Genomic DNA, 22,500 nt, shown 5'->3' on the forward strand with positions numbered 1-22,500 from the left:
TGTTTTGCTTTTGTTTTGTTTTGTTTTCTTGGAATACCACATTTTGAAAGGGAGGAGGAGGAGGAGGAAGAGGAGGAGGCAGAAGAGGAAGCCAGAGCAGCTGGACTCTACTTCTTCTCTTTGGTGCCTCCTCACACACTTAATACTTATTGTACTACTTTGCTGAACTTAGGCACCAGGGTAGGAAGGGACGGCTCAATGGCACAGCGCCAGCCAAGATGCACTGTCCGAATGGAAGTGAAAGAGAGAGAGAGAGAGAGAAAGGAGGAGAGAGAGAGAGAGAGAGATGTGCAGTTCCATTGGCTTATTTATTATAGTAGTAGTAATGGTAGTAATTTAGACAAAAGCCATATGGAGGTCTTTTATGATGTATGAGTGTATATGCATACGTATATTAAAGCATCTCACTCTCTCTCTCCACACACACACACATCAACATATAAACCTATATAAGTCAGCCAAATTCAGCCTCATATATATATATATATATATACACTTAACCATAAATAATATGCAGGTGTGTGGGTGGGGGTGGTAGGTGTGTGTGTGTGTGTATAAAACCGATGCCAGCAAGGAGCAGGGCCATTCAATTATGGTGATATATATGTATTAGTATATTATGGTAAATATATATATATACATATATATATACATATATATATATATATATATATAGGTCTTTCTTACAAACTGCTCTGCTTTGTTTGATCTCATGCAACGTTTCGACTGCAAGATCTAATTCCAGTGCATCTTGTAATGAAATGATTCATGTCATACAGTATTGTTCATTTGATGGGTTTCAACTTCTCCAGTCTTTACCTCGATAGTGGCTAACTTGTGATCTATCTACACCTTCAGATGTGTGTGTGTATGTGTGTGTAATTCAGTTTCTTATTTGTGAGTTTATGATTTTGTAACAAACTCACCCATGCACACACATGGTAGAAATGTGCAGTGTAAAAAGAGTGGTTGGTGTTGATGTATGTTGAAGTATGTTTGTGAATGTAGGTAATAAAAGCTTGCTCTCTGTTGTGCTTGATAGAATCATTGATGTTTGGGAGACTTTCAGAGAGTGTGGGTGGCTGTAAGAATCCATTAGAGATGACATTTTATTTGTTTAACTGAGCAAATGTAAATACAGAGCACACCTTAACAGCAACCTGCACGTAAGGATGCACTCACTTACACATTATGCAGACATTAATGCATACGCACACACATATGGAGAGAGAGAGAGAGAGTAAAAGAAACAGGAAGAAAGGAAAGATGTGAATGAGAGAGCAAATGAGGAATAACGACAGCTGTGAGCAGTTGTAAGTAACTCTTGACAAATAGAAATAAAAATCATATTTGATGGAGGCAAGTGTACTGCTGGCAAAAAATCAGTTTGGTTTACTGTCAGGGTGACACATTTTCTCTCCTCTGCCCCCACATCCCACTCTCTCTTTCACTTAATTCTACATATTTCTTGGAGAAACCATCTCCAGGCAAAAAAAAAACCAAAAAAGAAAACCATGTTCAAAGCGATTTAGCTATTAACTATGACAGCCTTAAGATATTTTGTTTGTCTTGGTGTGTCATGATAGGTTTAATCAAGGACCACGTATGATACAATGTCACATCAATAGAGACACCACCAGTGGCATGACATGTGTACGGATGCACTTGTGTCTATGTATATGCCCAAGGAAAATTTCTGGTCAAATGTCGGGAATCTTGTCACTTTCCTTTGTGTGTGTGTGCTTCTATATTTGTTTTTAGTTTAAGCAAAACGAATGCCTGAATTTCAATAGATAGCCCTCTTTTATCAGTTAAACCCTCACCTATCTACCTGCCAATCTGGATAACAATAATGATAATGACGATGATGATGATGATGCAGTGGCTTGTGTTGATGATGTTATTTACAATAATAATAATAATAATAGTATTAATAATAATAATAATATCAATAATAGCACAAACCTATAAATTCATAGATGAGCAGAAATAATTTTAAATGATTCTCATATTATATGGACTTCAGGTTAATGATGATAGTAATAATTAGTTTCAAATTTTGACACAAGGCCAGCAATACTAGGGGTAGTGGATTAGTCAATTATATCAACTCCAGTATTTAACAGGTACTTAATGTTATCACCCCTGGAAGAAGGAAAGTCAAAGTGGACCTTGCCTTATTTGAACTCAGAATGTCTTTACATTCTGAGTTTTAGCAGCAGTTCTAATGGCTCTTTAGCCACAAGAACTGCTGCTAAAACATTTGTCCAGTTTATTCCCAGCTCTGCTTGTGTGCCACCTTAACGATGATAATAATAATAATAAAAACGATGATGATGATGAAACTGATAAGGGAAAAAGGTGATGAAAATTAAAAAAAGAGCTTAATAGCAACAATAGAGTTTACATTCATACAGATCTCCCACCAGCTATTCACACACGCATGTGCGGTGTGTGTGTGTGTGTGTGTGTTTGTACATGGAATTATTATATACACATATATCTGAACAAAATACACCCATCATCATATATTTGTGAATATGTGCATGTGTGTGTGTGTGTGTGTATATATATATATATATATTATATATATATATACACACATACATATATATATATATACATACACACACACGTTTGTGTGCATGTATATACATATATATAAAGCAAACATGTAGCAGATCACATGTGCATTGTTGATTGTGTAGAGAATGAAGGGAGAATGTGTGAAGCACAGCTCCCTCCTCCGCATTCTGTTCCTCCTGAATACACGAACACTTGTTTCTGCACTCAGTCTCTACCTTTCTTCCTTTGTTTATGAGGTGAGTGTACCTGGGTAGGGGGTGGGGGGAATGAGGCAAAGACACATCAGACATCTAAAGCAAGGTGAGATAATTTGGATTAAATTTTGAACTTAGAGTTAGATACATCCAGATTTAATCTCACTTGATTCGGATATTCATATGTATGTGTATAAATAGATAGACAGACAGACAGACAGACGTATGAAAGCTCATGCACACAGTCATAGACAAGTAAACAGTTTGAAGCGATCCGGTAAGAAAGAAAGCTCATAAAATGGCATTGTTTAGCAAGAAACAGCAAAAAGACGTGTTTAGTGAATGGGCTGATGGAGAGAGAGAGAAAGGAGAAAGGGAGAGTAAGTAGTTGTTGCATAGAGGATGGGTGGGGGGGGGAGAGAAGGAAATGTTGGTTGTGGTGGATGGTGGTGATAAGATGAAGAAGGAAAAGAGTTTGGAGGATTATGTCAGAATCAGGAGAAAGCAATCAGAAGATGGCTGTGTGTGTGTAGCTGTGTATACACAAGCACAAAACCCCTCCACACACACACATAGATCTATACAGAGACACACAGACACAAACCTACCACTTACATAAAACATTTATACAAATGCATATTATCTCTTTCTGTCTATCTCTTCCCACCTCTCTCTCTCTATGTATATACATATGTGTGTACTCACACACACATATATGCACATACATATATATGTGCATCCATTATATATACTATATATATATATATACACTTTATATATATATATACATACTATATATATATATATATATATATATACACATACTATATATATATATATATATACACTATATATATATATACACACACACACACACACATATATATTCACCATATATGTGAGCATGTGTGTATATGTGTGCATGTGTGTGTGTGTATATATATATATATATATATACATACGTGTGTGTGTGTTGCTGGAAGAACTGTAGAATGTCTGTATCACATTTTACGGGAAGGTTTTCCAATTTGCGGAAGTAGCTACAAAGGGGCAACTGCTCTCTCTTTCTCTCTCTTTGCTCTTACTCTCTCATTCTCTCTCTCCTTACTCTCTCTTTCATGTTTTTGTTAATACAAGATCATTTTAATATTACTCAATATCATGGCTCATATTGTAATTATTGTTGTTGTTATTATTATTATCATTATTATTATTATTGTTATAGCTGATGTTTGTGTTGTTTACTTCAACTAATTATTCTTTTTCATTTTATTAATTAATTAATTATTTTAAACCTCCTCCATTTAGTCCTGTTCCCAGTTTCATTAATCAGAGTTGTTCTCGTTGTTTGCAGTTTTTATTCATCTTGTTCTTCTTTTTATTAGTGCAATTGTTGGTGTTGTTGTTGCTGTTGTTGTTGGTAGTGGTGGTACTGACGTTGGTGGTGTAGCTGTTTTGTACTTCATCATTCACTGTTTTGATGCTGTTTTAATCCCACCAAAAATTAAATAAAAAAAATAGAATTGTTATTGGATTTATTTAATTTTCTTCCTTCTTTCTTTTCTTCCATGGTAGTTGTGACAGCAGCAGCAGCGGTAGTAGTGGGATGGGGGTTGTTCTAGGTCGTGGTAAACAAGGGCCAATAGGGGATTCAATTGGAGGGGAACAGTTTTTGGGAGGTGCATTGGAAAAATTTTAGGAATTTTTTTCCTCACAATTTTCCCATTTTTTTTTTTTTTTAAATCATTTAATAGTTTTAGTTTATTTCAATTAATTTAATCTTTTTCTTCTTCACCCCTTAAGTTGGAAAAAAATGTTTTCTTTGGAAAAAATAAAAGAAGAAAAAGAGACTTCTGAAATATCTCAGCATTGACGTTCATTCGCTCATTTGTTCTCTCTCTCTTTCTCACTCCAAGCGTACACTGGTTCTGTCAAACCCAAAATCTCCTCCATGAAATGAAAACAAGACTATAAAAAAATGTCTTTTTATCATTTTAAATTCTACTAATTGTTGTTTAATTTGCATCCCAAGTTCATATATATCTGTATGTGTATATATACATTTATACACACATACATATATGTACATATATATATACACAAACATATATATACATATATATACACGTACACATATATACACACACATGCCTACATTTTTATTACACACACATATATATATATATGCACATATACATATATCTTTACATGCACACACATTATGTGTATATATATATATATATGTATATATATACATATATATATATTTATATATATACAGATCTATACACGCTCCCTCGCACGCACCACTTTCATTAGTTTATGGTGTTTTTATCTCTTCCTTTCACAAATAAGCAATATTTTGTTGTTTTTTTTTTCTCTGTAACATCTGCATGTTTATAGATGTATTTTGATTTGTATATGCATGTACATATATATATTCATACAACATTTTTTGATGCATACATACATGCGTATGTATGTATGACATGTATGACATATATGATGTGCATATATACATATATATATGCACACACACATGCATGCATATATATATATATGCACACACACACACACACACACACACATATATACATACATTTAGTAAATGTTTTATATATCGCAGGTGTTATTGTCACATTTTAAAAATCTTTTGCTTTCATTTTTATATTATTTTTAAAATTTAGATTTTTTTTTTCTTTAAGGTTGTCTCTATGTTGGTTCTGCAATTATTTTGTTTATTTAAAATGTTTCCTTTTGTTTCATTTTATCTTGTCTTTATTTAATTTTTAAAATTTTTTTACTGCATTTTTTTTTTATTTCTTTACAAAATAAGGAATAATAATTATTATCATTATTATTATTATTATTATTTTATCTTGTCCTTTTAAGCAGCCTAATATTATTGCAATCATCAGCGAGCTCTGGATATTCTTCAGGATTTCGAATGTATATCCCGATATATCCTTCAGCATAACCTACAGTTTTGATTTCATATTTCTCTTGCTCGGACCACAGGTATTCACTTGGCAAGCTATTCTGCAGCCAATATTTCTCCCGAGCCCAAGCATGCATCACGGCACGCTCTTTAGCATGCTGCAGAACCCGGTGCTTCTCGTGAGTTGCATCAGTCCCGTACCGAATGTTCATGATACTGTAGTTGCCGTGCAACCGAATGTCGATTTCCTCGTGGCTTCTTGCGTGAAAGCCGTCAGTATGTTGGATCTTGTGTACTGTGATGTTGATACCATTTTCCATGAAAACCACTGGCTTGCCCCGTAAATTAAGACTGCCAAGATCCATGTCAGCCTGGTTGGTATCAACTTTGACAAAGTAGTGGATAGCTTTGCCTTTAATTGTGAAGTGCATATCAATAATATCCGAATTGTTCAACAAAACACTGGCAGTTTTACGTAAGATCTCTGGGGTGTTATCGACAAAGTTTACAAGAACACGCTCATCAACCACTGATAGAATGATTCCATTCCCAAGAATAAAAGGGACATGTGCTGGCTTTAAGACAGGGGTTGGCTGCTTTGGTGTGATTTTCGAACTCGATACAGTTGACATCATAAGTAAGTTGTCCATGTCACGGCGGAAAGTGCACTCAAATGCAGATGATGTTGGTAGCAACTCGACGTCATGGCAACCCTTCTTGTGGCCTCGAATTTCACCAGTATAAGTGACATCTGGTGCTAAACTCCGTACATCATAACCCAGAAGCAGCAGCCAGTCGGCAAGATCTGTAAAAAATAAAAGGGACAGAATGTAAATGTTGATTGCAAAATAACTGGAAAACATATCTACTGATTAGCCATCTTACAAAACCTAGACACTAACTGTCTGTATAAGCCTCAACACACATATTTATATCTATATTCTACTGAAGCAGTTATAGAAAGCAAAATTAGATCTACTCAATAATGAATGTGATCATGAGAGGTTTCCATTATAAAAAGGAAATTTAGGATCTATTTAAGCAAGTTGATACCAGTTTATTACCGTTGTTGGCCGTATCACTGATATGAGGTAAAAATAATTACAGAAAAGATTGCCTGCTGCACTTGGAAAGAAGTTCACTAAAAGAAGCAATGCAAAAACAATGTTATGAGTAAGATCAAATGAAGCTCAAAGAAGTTGGAGGCAGAAGATGGATTGTCAGAAGATGCTGACAAAATTTTAGATCCAAAAATTAAAACCCTAAAAACAAGGTGCAGAAATCCTATTTGAAAATGAGATTCCTTGCACAAATGCATCTTTTATTTACTTCTCAACTAATTGCCTTTCCACACCTACAAACAAAGCCACAGAAAGAGTCTGGCAAAATGGTCACAGATTTAAAAAAAAAAAAAAATAAATAAATAAATAACTGTGGCCTTGCTTGAATTTGAACTCTGAATCAAGGAAAGAAACTGAAATAATGTTATGCCTTTCATGCAATACTTTAGATCTTTACCCATCTCTAACGCTTGAATCATGTCTATGACAACAATAAGTAACCCCACCCCCTCTCTCTCTTTTTTATACTGTGTTGGTAACTATTGTAACAGGGTCACACTGACCCCTCATCAACAATTCATCCCCATTATCCAGACTTTCCACAATAATTCAGCTATGTTGTACCCTATTTTTTATAACTTTTTCTAGCTTTTATTTTTCGCCTTTTTCTTTATATATTTATTATTGTAGAGGTTAAAATAATTGATTGGTTAAAAGTATTGATTTTTACCTGTTCATGAGTCATGAATTTACCTCACATTATCTCATTTCATCCTATTCTAGTGAAGAGGTGATACCTGATCAATCTGATTGTTTCAGAGAAGAATCTATTAAATATTTCACTTCTTTTTAACCCCGAGATCTACATGCTGGTCCTAATCACAAGACTTGTTTTCCTGGTGAGTAAAATTCCATTCAAAATCTTTACAAGCTGAGCATTCTTTCTATTGCTAAATACCTTCTCGAGTTACAAACGATTTCTAACACCTGCTCTGACAATATTTAAACGTAGCACTTCAAGTCAAAAACGGACACCAGTTTTGCTGCTGTTAATGCTGTTCATGGTTGGATTTGAGAATAAGTTTGGTAATTGCTGGAATACATCTCTCTGAACATACACCTAGTATTGTAATACTAACAGTTCATGCTTCAGGAGGAAGTTCTCAGTATAATTCTATCCAAGAAAAGCCATCTCCACAATTTTTTGTGCAGCATTGAACATAGGCGCAGGAGTGGCTGTGTGGTAAGTAGCTTGCTAACCAACCACATGGTTCCGGGTTCAGTCCCACTGCGTGGCATCTTGGGCAAGTGTCTTCTGCTATAGCCCCGGGCCGACCAATGCCTTGTGAGTGGATTTGGTAGACGGAAACTGAAAGAAGCCTGTCGTATATGTATATATATATATATATGTATGTGTGTGTGTTTGTGTGTCTGTGTTTGTCCCCCTAGCATCGCTTGACAACCGATGCTTGTGTGTTTACGTCCCCGTCACTTAGCGGTTCGGCAAAAGAGACCGATAGAATAAGTACTGGGCTTACAAAGAATAAGTCCTGGGGTCGATTTGCTCGACTAAAGGCGGTGCTCCAGCATGGCCACAGTCAAATGACTGAAACAAGTAAAAGAATAAAAGAAAAAAAAAATGTTCTGGAAACGGAGAAGCTACAGTAAGAACAGGAAGGTGAAAAAAGTTCAAAGAGCTTTTAATCTCAGGTGGTAACAAAGGGTTTCTCTCTTGAAGTGTGTCCCATTATATAACAGAGAAACATGGGCATTAAAAGCAGGGAAATGTGAAGGCTGGCCAGAAAAGAGGCAAGCATGTTTTGCTGAATGAATAAGGGGAGTGAGAATGAATGATGAGGCACAAAAGACCAGAGAAAGAAATTGGGAGTAAAAAAAAAAAAAAGAATGAGAAGTAGTGTATCAAGTGATCCAACTGGAAACAGCATGGGGAAGAAGTCCTAAAAAGCAGTGATCGCAAGAGACTGACATCGATAAAGGAGATGACAAGTTACTATAAAGAGGTGGTGAAACATTATGGTGAATTGATCTAAGCAAGGCCTTTATGAATTAGAAGAGAGTCCTGAAAATGATGACACTAAACGTTTTTGGTTTAATAGCTGAGAGATGCAATACACAGTGTATGATGTAGAGTCAATGCTATTTATCTAAAACTGCTAACTAGAGGGATAATACTGAATGGAAATCTCTCAGTAGGGATAGAGTAAACAACACACACACATACGATAAGCAGTGTGTGCTAATGCAGAATAAGATGATAATATTCAATTGTAAGTGGAAAAGGTTAGACTTTTTCTTTGTTACGAAATTGTCACTCAAATTAGTTATTACCATCATCATCATCATCATTTAACGTCCGTTTTCCATTCTAGCATGGGTTGGACAATTTTGACTGAGGGCTAGCCACCAGATGGCTGCACCAGGCTCCAATCTTGATCTGGCAGAGTTTCTACAGCTGGATGCCCTTCCTAATGCCAAACACTCTGAGAGTGGCACGTAAAAAGCACCCACTTCACTCTTGGAGTGGCTGGCGTTAGGAAGTAAAAACTCTGCCAGATCAAGACTGGAGCCTGGTGCAGCCATCTGGTTTGCCAGTCCTCAGTCAAAATCGTCCAAACCATGCTAGAATGGAAAACGGACATTCAATGATGATGATGATGATAATTAATTTGAGTGACCTTCTAGAAACAGAATCCAAAATAAAGATACTCCCGAGGAGAAACAGGGTGTGGAAAAGTTGCATGGAATATTTGAAGTAAACACATACATGCATGCATGTATACACACACACAGAGATATTTGTGTGTGTGTGTGTGTGTGTGTGTGTGTGTGAGTATAGATACACACCCAAATGTAAAGATATATATTTATGGCAGAATCAATGAACATTATTAATAAACATATTTTCATCCAAAACTTTATGGATACACACAACACTTATACACACACACACACATACACACATACATGCAGATATATGAATATACAAACTCAGAAAAAAATATTGAAAGATTAATGTATAGCGTATTGATTTCTCTATCATTATTGATATAAAAAACTATGTGTAACATGTGAAAGTTGCCAAAAGAGCAGCTGCATTAGTGGTATATGGAAACTAGTGTCTGCTGGGAAAAGAATTAGCCATAATATGATAAACAGAAGATATGTAACATAAGAATGCTTACTAAAGCAAATCAAGCAGAAATTATCATTTAGTTTTCTTAAAGGACGACTATACTCTTTCCTTTAGTTTTTTTTATTGTTTGTTTTGTTTTGTTTTTTGCCATGTATCGCAGATGTAAGAAAAACATTAGAAATAACTTCAGAATTATGCATCTATATATATCCATAATTGTGTGTGTGTGTACACATTTATATATATGCATGTGTGTGCATGTGTATACACACACACACAAACATATATAAAGTAGGCGATAACACAAAAAAGATGACGACAATTATGGGGACAAATTTTAGCAAATGTTGGATTGGTGAAATGTTTAAAAAGAAAGGAAAACTCTAAACGTTTCGAGTGCTTCATCAGAAAAATGATAGAAAAGGAAAAATAAAAAAGAATAAGAGAACATGTGGAGTAGACTTAAAGCAAAAGGAGTCAGGGATCAGTGAGAATAGGACTCCATGGGAAGGGAGGGGAGCACTTAATAAGGATGGGTGGTTGGGGTGATCGGTGGGTACATATAGGAGTATGTCCATGCATAGGGAGAGGCATGTCTCTATACATTAAGTATGACACACAGATGGCTATTTTAATCTAATTGCATAGAATATAAAGTAGAAACCATATCTACAGGAAATATATTTTTAGCTTCCCTGAGAAAATAGCATTTGCCAGAAAGATCCTTGGAGTTGAGTAATGGTAGTGTCATCCATTTTGGTTCAATATTTATACAACTAGGCAAAAACTCAAGAGGATGTTTAAGCTCATGGTGTCAAGTACACTGCTAAATATAGTTTGATGATCTACAATTTCTGTCCCTCAAATATACCCAATATAGGAGACTCCAGCATCCAACAGTCTTTTCATAAATTGTGGATGTTGATGGATGCAAAAGCATCAATCAGAACAAACTGAAACTCAATCAGTTCTTCTCTTGGAGTGAAAAAGGATTTTATGCATTTCTGGCCTCAAAATTTGGGCAATATGTGCCCTTATCTGGTGATCAATGAGGAAACTAGGGATAGATGAGTGGTTAGTGAGAGCTGTGCAAGCCATGTACAAGGATGCTGTTAGTAAGGTGAGGATTGGCAACGAGTACAGTGAAGAATTCTGGGTGGAGGTAGGGGCCCACCAAATTTCAGTCCTCAGCCCCTCCTATTTATCATAGTCCTCCAGGCAATAACAGAGGAATTCAAGACAGGATGCCCCTGGGAGCTCCTCTATGCTGATGACCTTGCTCTAATTGTTGAGTCACTATCAGAACTAGAGAAGTTTCAGGTGTGGAAACAAGGATTAGAATCAAAGGGCCTTAGAGTCAACCTAACTAACACCAAAGTCCTAATAAGTAGGAAGGCAGGCAAACCACAAATCCCTTCAAGTAGATGGGCCTGCTCGATCTGTAGAAAAGGCATAGGTAGAAACTCTATAAGATGTACCAAGTGTAAGCTATGGACACATAAGAGCTGCAGCAATGTCAAAGGAAGGCTAACTGGGAAGATAGTTTTTGTATGTGGCACTGAAAATGTGCAGAGAACAACTTCTGCCACATTCCAGGGAGAAAAACTAGAAGTAGTTGATAGCTTCCATTACCAAGTCAGTAGCGGGGGAGGGTGCGCTGAAAGTGTAGCTGCTAGAATAAGAATAGCCTAGGCAAAATTCAGAGAGCTCTTATCTCTGCTGGTGACAAAGGGCCTCTCACTCAGAGTAAAAGGCAGACTGTATGACGCATGTGTACAAACAGCCATGCTACATGGCAGTGAAACATGGGCCATGACTGCTGAAGACATGCGTAAATTCACAAGGAATGAAGCCAGTATGCTCTGATGGATGTGTAATGTCAGTGTGCATGCTCAACAGAGTGTAAGTACCTTGAGAGAATAGTTGGACCTAAGAAGCATTAGATGCGGTGTGCAAGAGAGACAGCTGTACTGATATGGTCATGTGGTGAGAATGGAGAAGGATAACTGTGTGAAAAAGTGCCACACCCTAGCTGTTGAGGGAACCTGAGGAAGAGGTAGACCTAGGAAGACCTGGGATGAATTGGTGACGCACGGCCTTTGAACATTAGGCGTCACCAAGGCAATGACTAGTGATCGGGACCTTTGGAAATATCTTGTGCTTAAGAAGACTCGGCAAGTGCAAGGGGTGTAACTAGCCCACTTATGCATACCTTTCCTTCATTGGACACTAAACTCTGCTTGCGAAGACCTGTTGAGGCAAGTGAAATCGAAATCGAAACCAAATTTGATGACTGGCATCCATGCTAGTGGAGCGTTAAGAGCACCATCCAAGCGTGATTGTTGCCAGAGCAGCTGACTGGCCTTCGTGCCAGTGGCACGTAAAAAGCACCATTTCAGTGTGATCGTTACCAGTGTCACCTTACTGGCACTTGTGCCAGTGACACATGAAAAAACATTCAAGCAAGGTCGTTGCCAGTGCAGCTGGACTGGCTCCTGTGCAGGTGGCACATAAAAAACACCATTTGAGCATGGCCGTTGCCAGTGCCACCTGACTGGCTCTTGTGCCGGTGGCACATAAAAGCACCCACTACACTGTCAGAGTGGTTGGCGTTAGGAAGGGCATCCAGCTGTAGAAACTCTGCCAGAACAAGTTTGGAGCCTGGTGCAGCCATCTGGTTCGCCAATCCTCAGTCAAATCGTCCAACCCATGCCAGCATAGAAAGCGGACGTTAAACGATGATGATGATGATATGTATGTATATAACACTAGAACTTTGTCTTTAAAGCTCAACTTTAATGAATATATATATATATATATATATTCATTAGAGAGAGAGAGAGAGAGACAATGAAGAGTTCACAGTTATGATGTAGACTTCCTCATTCTCATTCCATGCTGCCACATGTATCCACTTGCACATTTCATTTAGTACAATTAATCTCATGTGGCAGGGTTCACTTCCATACAGTTACATATCCACCAGATCACTTAGACTGTTAATAAGCCCAGGATAAGAAACTGTTTATGATCCACTTTAAATCTATGCCCTGGGTCATAAAAGTCCCACAATCCCAAACTTTAGGATAGACTTACATCTCTGTTTCATAAAATTACCGAAAGCTTTTCCTTTCATCTTGATTCAACAGCTGTGATGCCTATTTACCGAGTCTTTGAATTTTCAGACATCAGCAATAAGATTTTTAAATGCATTTATACTATGCAGGAGTCAGTTTGAACATAATGCCTGGTCAAGTGTTTTTCTCTGTGTATATTTGTAAGTAAATGTCAGCTACAGAGTTAGGATAAATTTTCCTGACATCCGCTAAGTTTGAAACTAAAGACTAGAAACACCTCCATGTCAAGATAAGCATACTTGCAAACTATTTTGACCTTTTGGTTTGCTGCCAATAATTTAATCTAATGTAAGAGTGCAGTGAACAATGGAAGCTATATCTCGCTAAACGTAGGTTTACTGAAAATAAAATTACATGTTGAAGGTCTGGCAATTATATTAGTAAGCCTTATTTCGTTGTTTGCCCAATGCAATATGAGCAGCATAGAGGAGGAGGGAAAATTTGTTTTTAAAGTTTTTTTCTTTCTGTGTGAAAACAAAAACAGAAACAAAAAATGATTTGTGTAAAATGTATAAAACAGTAATATAGTGTTACAGGACGCTGCCTTAGTATTTACATCGAAGGTGGAGGAAATAAATAAATAAATAGTTTTCTGAATTCATACGATAAAGTCCGACTTAACTCTGGTTTCAATAATATTAAGATAATGAGATTCAAAAGAGTAGCAAGTCGTTGTATTGTTCGTTAACTAGTCGTCCAACCCATGCTAGCATGGAAAGTGGTCGTTAAACGATGATGATGATGTGAAATAGACCCACATAAGCATGGCCAATGCCGGACCCCCCTGGCACCTGTGCAGGTGGCACATAAAAAGCACCCACTACACTCGCGGAGTGGTTGGCATTAGGAAGGCCATCCAGCTGTAGAAACACTGCCAGATCAGACTGGAGCCTGGTGCAGCCTCCTGGCTTCCCAGACCCCGGCCGAACCGTCCAACCCGTGCTAGTGCGGAAAACGGACGTTAAACGATGATGATGATGATGATGAAGCATGCACGCATGCACGTATGTATTCAGTACTGAAGTAAATAAGCTGAAACTGCCATTGTGCAGCAGTGCAGTGCTGAATAGGGAAAAACATTGCAACGTCATATCATTTGTGTGTATGTGAGTGTATGTATCTTTTACTTGTTTCAGTCATTAGACTGCGGCCATGCTGGGGCACTGCCTTGAAGAATTCTCACTCGAATGAAGTAATAAACACGAGTACTTAGATTTTTTTTGAAACCTGGTACTTTCTACCAAGAACATCCCAATTCCATCAAAGAATAGGATATATGGAATCTCTTTTGGGCAAAACAAAGGAATCTATTGACAGGCTCAGGTGGGAAGTGAATAATGGAGTGGATACAAGGGAATAAAAGGATAACAATAATTATATAGAAATGGTTGAGAAGGATTCTTATAATCTTAAATCATATAAGAACCCACTTCTGAACCTGGCCCTAATTAAGTTTGAGAATTTAACGAAGATGCAGAAAAATTTGAAGTTTGGACAGTATACCAATTTCTTCCAGGAAAAAATGCCTGAAACTCTATCGCTACTGAAGTCTACACCAGATCTTTATATCTTGTTGGATAAAACTAGAAACATCTACTCAGTACCATGTGACTGAGGGCATTTGAGTTGAGGTGCTATACCGGTGTGAATATATAGAATGACTTAAACTGCAAGGAATGGAACACCAACTATAAGTATGCCAATGCTGCTGCTCTGAAGGAAATTAATGATTTACACTATGAACTTATATTGAAATTGGGATTACTCTATAGGACCCAGCAGTATTCACCTAAAATCCCCCTTGTTACCCTGAGGGAAGATAAACTGGGCTTTCAGTCTAAACCCTCTATTAGGATGATATACCCTGCCAAGTCTAATTTAGGTAGAATCAGCAAGTGCATCATTGATAGAATTGTTCCTGTTGTCAAACATAAAGTCATCCTCCCCTTACGGAACTCAACCGAGGACATAATGATGGGCTCATTGGAGTCAGTGCAGGTTACTGATTTGGTGGGCCTATTTCTCCTCGACCAAATAAAAAGTAGCTTTCCTAATCTCTTTGGGGGTCTGTGTAGGGATGACACCCTATTTGCTGCATATGGTCTGTCCAATCCGGTGGTCAAAAAATAAAAACTTCAGAGAATTTCTTTAAAATTCCTTTAACCTCGATATTATATTTGATATCAAATCAAAAGTGGTTAACTTTCTTGACTTGAATGCAGACCTTTATTACTCTCACAGAAAACCAAATTAAACTCTTTAATATATTAATAGATCCTCTAATCACCCTAGGTTGACAATTAATAACATCGAAGTGGCTACATCAATTAGGATTTCAAATCTATCTTCTAACAAGAATGCCTTTAGCCAATATGCGCCTATATATAACAACACCCTAAAACTATGTGGATTTAATAATAATATCTATTATATACCTAACACGGTATTAAAAAATAAGATAAGTATGTTTTCTAAATATATAAGTGAAGCCTGTCAAATTAATGATAGTAATACTAACAATAATATAAGCATCATTTTCCACAGTCAAATGACTGAAGAATAAAAGAATGTTCTCAGATGATTACTGGAATAAGAAAAAACAACTTTCTTTTACAAATGTGAATGCATTAGTGATGGGCAATGAAATAAGCTTAGCTGTGTTTATTACATTGTGTGAATCACTGGCTCATTGTTGAGCATCAAAGATTTACTAACGAAATTAGTTGAGTCTCATAGCACCAAAACTATCATGGTGATCACCAGGGGACAAGAGAAGATTACTATGCAATACCAAGGGAGTCAAGCTAACCCAGATCAACAAATTTCAGTACCTGGGTTCAATTGCTACCTAAATAGTAGACTGCAGCCAGGAAAACAGAGCTAGACTCGGTGCAGGAAAATCAGCTTGAAGGTCACTCAGAATAATAGGGAAAAACTGTGCCCTCAACAAAAACATCAAGTTGAAACTTCTCAGCTCCCTGCTCTGAGCAGTAGCATTTTAAGGGTGTGACTCATGAACTCTAAGTGTGACTGAGGGCATTTGAGTTGAGGTGCTATACTGGTGTTTGCAGTGGATCAGTTGGGTGGCTTCTAGAATGAGTGGGATTCAGTTGTGGAAGAGATGAAAAAAGGGACATCGTTGGTGATGAAGGGCAAACAAGAAAAACTGCTGTACTTTGGTCATATTATAAACTGGCTCAGAAGCTCTGCCTATTCACATTTTGGGGGCTGAAGGGATAGAAATCACATTTGTAAATGCCAAAGATGATGAAGGAATGACAACGTCAAGGACTGGATAAGAGAGGGACCCATATAGAATGGACACACACATGTGGCAGCGATGAGAAGGGGCAGAATTAGTCAATCAAATCATTCTTTTACAAATGGTTTATATGAATGAATTATATTACTTGCATGTATACATTTCCTTTGTTTCCCGTAAAAATGAATAGCAAATTCACTTTTGACATATTAACAACATATTAATAATTATTTGATTAAATAAATTTCAACTCCTGTCTAATGATCTAAACTTATATACGATTCTCTTTGATTCCTGCTTGGAATGCAAAGCCTAATGAAATTGGTAATTATTACAATTATATAATTGAAGTCTTTTGACATTTCCAATCAAATCAAAGTAAGTAAAGTTAACTAAGAATGGTCAGCGCTTTGTATGTGTAAAGCTGTAATAACAATCTAGGAAGAGAACAATTTATAGACATCATATCTAGACATAAATAAATTTTTTAAATCTCAAAAGGTACAAAAAGACAATCAATAGTAAAAAAATCCCAACACCTGTTGGTTTCAAATTTTACCTGTTAATGGGTATTTCCGATTTTTCGTATGTAAATTGACTAATAAGTGATATTGGTAGATATTTAACACCTCTGGTTTCTCAATTGCATCTTTGACCTTTTCAAATACATTTGAAAAGTCGGGTGCGACCCATCGTCCTATTTGTGGATCATAAACTCGGTTTCTAATGTGTAAAAGTTTTGTAATTGGATTGTGGATTCCTCCTTGGAAACCAAAAGAGAATTCAAAATGGGGATTAGTGTCTGAGGTTACTGAACCAAGTGGATCATAACTCATTTGTTTCATAACATTCCCTTGGATGTCAAAAACAACAAGAGGAGTTCCAGTTGGATCATTTGCAATATAGTAGGAATTTCCACGCCGTTCCATGCTTACTAAATGGCCAAGTTCATCATAATGATATTGTGTAGTGTCCCCATTTCCATGATTGTAGGTGTGTGTTATTCGTTCAGGATGTTCCACATCCAGATAAAAATACTGCAGCACATTGCCTACAAGGTCTTTAAAAACAACAAGTCTCCCAATTGGATCATAGGAGAAAAACACTTTATATTCCTCAGTTTTCGTCACTGAACGTAACTGACCAAGAGAGTTAAAATACAAGTGTTCCTTATTACGCTGTACCATGAAACCATCAGGGTCAAATTTGTAGTACTTTTCCCCGTATTTCTTAATATGATCGGCTTCATCAAAGTGCAGTTCTTTTGTCCGACCATCAGTTGTGATTTTGGCTATGTTTCCATTGGCGTCATAGCCAAAGTGCCAAGCTCGTTTGTCATCAATTAGCACATCAATAACATTGTTATCAATATCATAAACATATTCCACTGCTTCAGAATTCACATGACCAATTTTTCGTCTCCATTCATGAATTCGATTCGTGTGGTCGTAGTTAATTTCAAGTTTAAAACGTTGAGCTTCTATAAACTTGTACTCAATGTCTTTCAGTCTTCCGTAATGGTCGTATTCTCGGTTGATTTTCACATTTTCATCAGAGATTATCTCTCTGTCAGGTAAGGGCCAGTTTACTTTAAACTGCTTAATATTAGCCAGTTTCCCAGTGTTGGTATTATAGCTGAAATTAGTCGATGTCGTCTCGTTATTGGTGAACACAATGTGCATATAAGTAAGCCGGAAGTTGTTGTCATAGTTATAGAAAGATTTGGCACCGATAAGTTGCCTGTCTTGCTGGAATTGAACTTCGATGCTACTAATTAAGGTACTGCTGTGGTAATACAGATACTGGCATCCATAACCCGTGTAAAAGGCTTCAAGTTTGTTCAGCTTCCCAGTCTGACTGTCGTAGCCATAGCTGATGTGAGAGTCATCAAACAGAATAGTGACGGGCTGAAAGTGGTTGTTATATCTATAGATGACTCGCTTGCGTTCACTTGGATACAGGATCTGCCGCAGCTTTCCATTTCCATCAATGTCCTTGATGAATGGTAACTGAGCCTTGGGTGGGTAGTATAGATAACGCTGGAATCTGATCGATGTGACATAAGCAAATCTATGCACTCCTAAGCTGGGCATTGTCACAGAAATCAGATTGCCTTCTGAATCATAATGGAACCGGTATTGCTTACCACTTGGAAGAATAATGTCAGTTGGCTGGAAGAGATAAGAAAATTTTTTAGGAAACATATAGTTGAAGATGGATTCAAACAAGTCATGTATACAACAACACAAATTTATGCTATAAATGATAATAAGTTCAAGGGCTGAAAGTTTTGGAGATTGCGTGTGGGCACCTGTGCAGGTGGCACGTAAAAAGCACCTACTACACTCGTGGAGTGGTTGGTGTTAGGAAGGGCATCCAGCTGTAGAAACTCTGCCAGATCAGACTGGAGCCTGGTGCAACCCCTGGCTTCCCAGACCCCGGTCGAACCGTCCCACCCGTGCTAGTGCGGAAAACGGACGTTAAATGATGATGATGATGATGATGTTGGGTAGATAGGGTGTTGCTGGTTGATTAGATCTGACCCTGACTGAAGTTGAACTCAGAATGTAAAGACAAACGAAATGATGCAAAGCCTTTAGTTCTGCATGTCCAACCCATGCTAGCATGGAAAGCGGACGTTAAACGATGATGACGCTAATCAGTCTGCCAGCCAACCAACTTAAAAATAGCTGAATATGTCAGAATCATTTAATATGCATTTCTTGCCAATATGAATTCTGTATTCCAGACAATATCAAATTTCCTGAAACCACTGGTTTTGTCATTTTCTTATATTTTTTCAAAACATGTGAAATTTATCATTTTCTAGGTCAAATTTCTATAGTAAATGTATGTGCATATATGTCTGTGTATGTGTAAATGCATATATGTCTGTGTGTAAAGTCAGACTGATAAACACAAAATAGAATTAAGTAATTCATTATTAGTGAGAAAAGCATTTCTGGTCCAGAACAGCATTCTGTACATCTTACTTAATATGGAATTACTATAGAAAGCCACAAAACTGCAGAATTCATAGACTTCATTTTGGAAATGGTAACAGTCCAATAGGCGCAGGAGTGGCTGTGTGGTAAGTAGCTTGCTAACCAACCACATGGTTCCGGGTTCAGTCCCACCATGTGGCATCTTGGGCAAGTGTCTTCTGCTATAGCCCCGGGCCGACCAATGCCTTGTGAGTGGATTTGGTAGACGGAAACTGAAAGAAGCCTGTCATATATATATATATATGTGTGTGTGTTTGTGTGTCTGTGTTTGTCCCCTTAGCATTGCTTGACAACCGATGCTGGTGTGTTTACGTCCCCGTCACTTAGCGGTTTGGCAAAAGAGACCGATAGAATAAGTACTGGGCTTACAAAGAATAAGTCACGAGGTCGATTTGCTCGACTAAAGGCGGTGCTCCAGCATGGCCGCATTCAAATGACTGAAACAAGTAAAAGAGTAAAGAGAGTCCATTTGAATTTCCTGTGACTTTATTGGACATTGACTTGTTATATATTTTTGGCAGTAAAAGGGACTGAAACACATTCAGAATGAAGTGTAAGGGGTACTACTATAACGACAGAAAATACAGGCATCAGATTTGAACTCACAAACTTGTGATCTGGTAGCTGATGGTGTATGCCTGCGAAAAAATTGTCAGTTAAGAAAAAAGAAACAAGAATTTTTTTTTCTTTTACAAAGCAAATTATTTATATCTCTCACAACTGCTCAGTCAATAAAATCTCTCAATCTTTGGGATACCATAATCCGTCACAGATTATCTCTGAGCAGACTTAGGACAAAATGTATTCCTGCTACCATTTTTCTGTCCTTCTCGTGTGCATTATGTATCTTGGACTGAATTAAGACTGCAAGATTCATTCTCAAGAAAACTAGGCTGCTATTTCTTAAATATTCCATGGCCACTTCGAAGTCCCCCTCATTGGGTCACTCCAGAGAATAGGAGAGATGAAGTAATATTTCAAGGGTGTGTAAGTCTGTAGTTGTGGGAAGGAGAACAAAATTAGCACAGTAGTGTAAGCAGCAGTGAGAAAATACACGATTGAGGAAACTACGCATGCAGACTGGTACTAACACACACACACACGCATACACACACACACATATATATACGCTAGAGAGTGCCATTAAAATGTTGGCAGTTGGGAGAATAAAAATTAAGAAACAAAGAAAAAAATAAGCCAAAAAAGAAAAAAAAATTGTTATCCCAAGAAGGACAATAGGTCAGAAGTAGTCAGTTCCTGCGAGGAGGCATTTAACGTTTCTTTGGAAAATGTCAAGCACTATTTATTGCAACGGACTAAAAACAATTGATGAAATTACAAGAAGAAACACAACAGCAACAACAACAACAACAACAATAATAATAATAATAGTAATAATGATAATAATAATAATAATAATAATAATAATAATAATAATAATAATAACAACAGTAGTAGTAGTAGTAGTAGTTGTAGTAGGTACTTTGTTTATTTTCTTTACCTTTTTCATTTCATGTTTTTTTTATTCGATTATTTTTGTGCTTTTATGTTTCACGTTTATTACATTTTTTATTTCTTTATTTCTGAGGAGAGCCAACCAATACAGTCTCGGGGTGGGGTACAATATTTGAAGAGACATATAGATATAACACAGCAGGAAACTTCACTTGATCTGGATGAGGATGATAATGAGGAGGAGGAGGAGGAAGGGGAGGAGGGGAGGAGGAAGACAATGACTAACTAAAAGAACATCCACACCAACATACCATGCAAGAAAAGTAGAACCAAAAACAACAAAAAGCATTAAAAAATGATGTCAAAGAGGTGACAAGATTGAGAGTGGTTGAGGGGGAGGGAAGGAGGGAAGATCTTATAAATTGAATAATCAGGATAATTTTTATTTTTCATGCATTTTCTAAGGTATGGTTGTGTGGAAAAGAAGTTTGCTCTCCAACCATGTGTTCTCTGGTTCGGCCCCATCCCAGGCCACACTAGACAAGGATTTTTTTTTCTGCAGCCCAAGACTAGCCAAAACCTTGTGAGAGGATTTGAGGGAGAGAGAGAGAGTGACAAAAGTCTGACATATTTGTGTGTGTTTGTGTGTGTGTGTGCTTGTAGGGAGATAAAAAACGAGATAACTGAAGATGCAGTGAAGCCACAAACTTTCCCATCTCACCCTTATCTCTCTCCCCATCCTCTCTATCCCTTCCACCCTCTTTCTATTGCATGTTTGCTTTAGCTCCTGCTTTCACTCAGACTCACTTTGTAAAATCCTCCTCTCTCATGTCTTAACATTACACAAAAGAAAGATGAGCTGAGAAAGAGTCTGTTACTGGTACTGGAGCACAAAAGAGAGGAGCTAAGCTGGATCAAAAGAAGATGATGACATTGGCTACCCTCCCACCCTGCTGATACACCAACAGGAAAACATTACCACTCAGGGTCAAAATACCCAATGATTGTGGGATGCTTGAATATCATCTAATGACACTAATTCCTCTTGGTCAAAGCTACATTCACCAAATGTAAATGAAGATGTCTGATCCTTGAAGTGTAGTGAACATCCGTGTCGCATGTTAGCATGGATTGAACAGTTTGATGGGATTCAGTGGCTTCAAGAGCTGCATCATGCTCCGGAGCCTGGTTCCACAGTGTGTTCTACAGTTGGCCATTTCTAATTAGTGCCAACTGCTTTATAACACAAACTGAGTGCTCCAGCCATGCCACCAGCATTACCGAAGTCACCCCACAGCATGCAAGAGTATGAACCCCCATTGATGCCAGGAGATGAGAGAAGGGGACAGATCAGGTTTCTTGTGGTGTGGAGAAGCTACCTGGTTGCTTACATTCAGAAGAGAGAGAATGAGGACAGGGTACTGTAAACACACTAAATTGTGCTGATAAGGTGTCTAGGTGGCCCCTCAAGGTAAGAGGTGAATAGAAGCAAATAAGGACTGAGAAATTGGGGGTGTAGGTAGCTGAGGGTGGGGATTTGCAAGAGTGTATGGAACAGCCAGAAATAGGAAAACGGAAGATGGAAGGGCCAGTAGGCAGCAATGGTAAAAAGAATGGCAGTGATATTCATTAAGGATTATGATGCAGTCTCAAGACAAGGAAGCACAAATACATTCACACTCTCACATTCACATATATAAATATATAA

General features: G+C 37.5%; 1 protein-coding gene and 1 long non-coding RNA gene across 10 annotated transcripts in view; one reads left to right on the plus strand and one right to left on the minus strand.

The window, feature by feature from the left end:
- The window catches only part of LOC118764378, a 32,771-nt gene that overhangs the window by 3,350 nt on the left and 6,921 nt on the right, over nt 1-22,500 (plus strand). The window lies entirely within an intron of this gene.
- The window catches only part of LOC115214302 (teneurin-m), a 517,371-nt gene continuing 500,459 nt past the window's right edge, over nt 5,589-22,500 (minus strand). For all 9 annotated transcript variants that reach the window (XM_029783463.2, XM_029783461.2, XM_029783465.2 and 6 more), the window contains 2 exons: nt 16,892-18,503; nt 5,589-6,523 (listed from right to left, as the gene is read on the minus strand). In XM_029783463.2, coding sequence (XP_029639323.1) covers nt 5,655-6,523; nt 16,892-18,503 — 2,481 coding nt within the window. In that variant the 3' untranslated portion in view covers nt 5,589-5,654. The remainder of the gene's footprint in view (nt 6,524-16,891; nt 18,504-22,500) is intronic.

Source organism: Octopus sinensis, linkage group LG7 (genome assembly GCF_006345805.1).
Source record: "Octopus sinensis linkage group LG7, ASM634580v1, whole genome shotgun sequence".
Classification (NCBI taxonomy): Eukaryota; Metazoa; Mollusca; class Cephalopoda; order Octopoda; family Octopodidae; genus Octopus; species Octopus sinensis.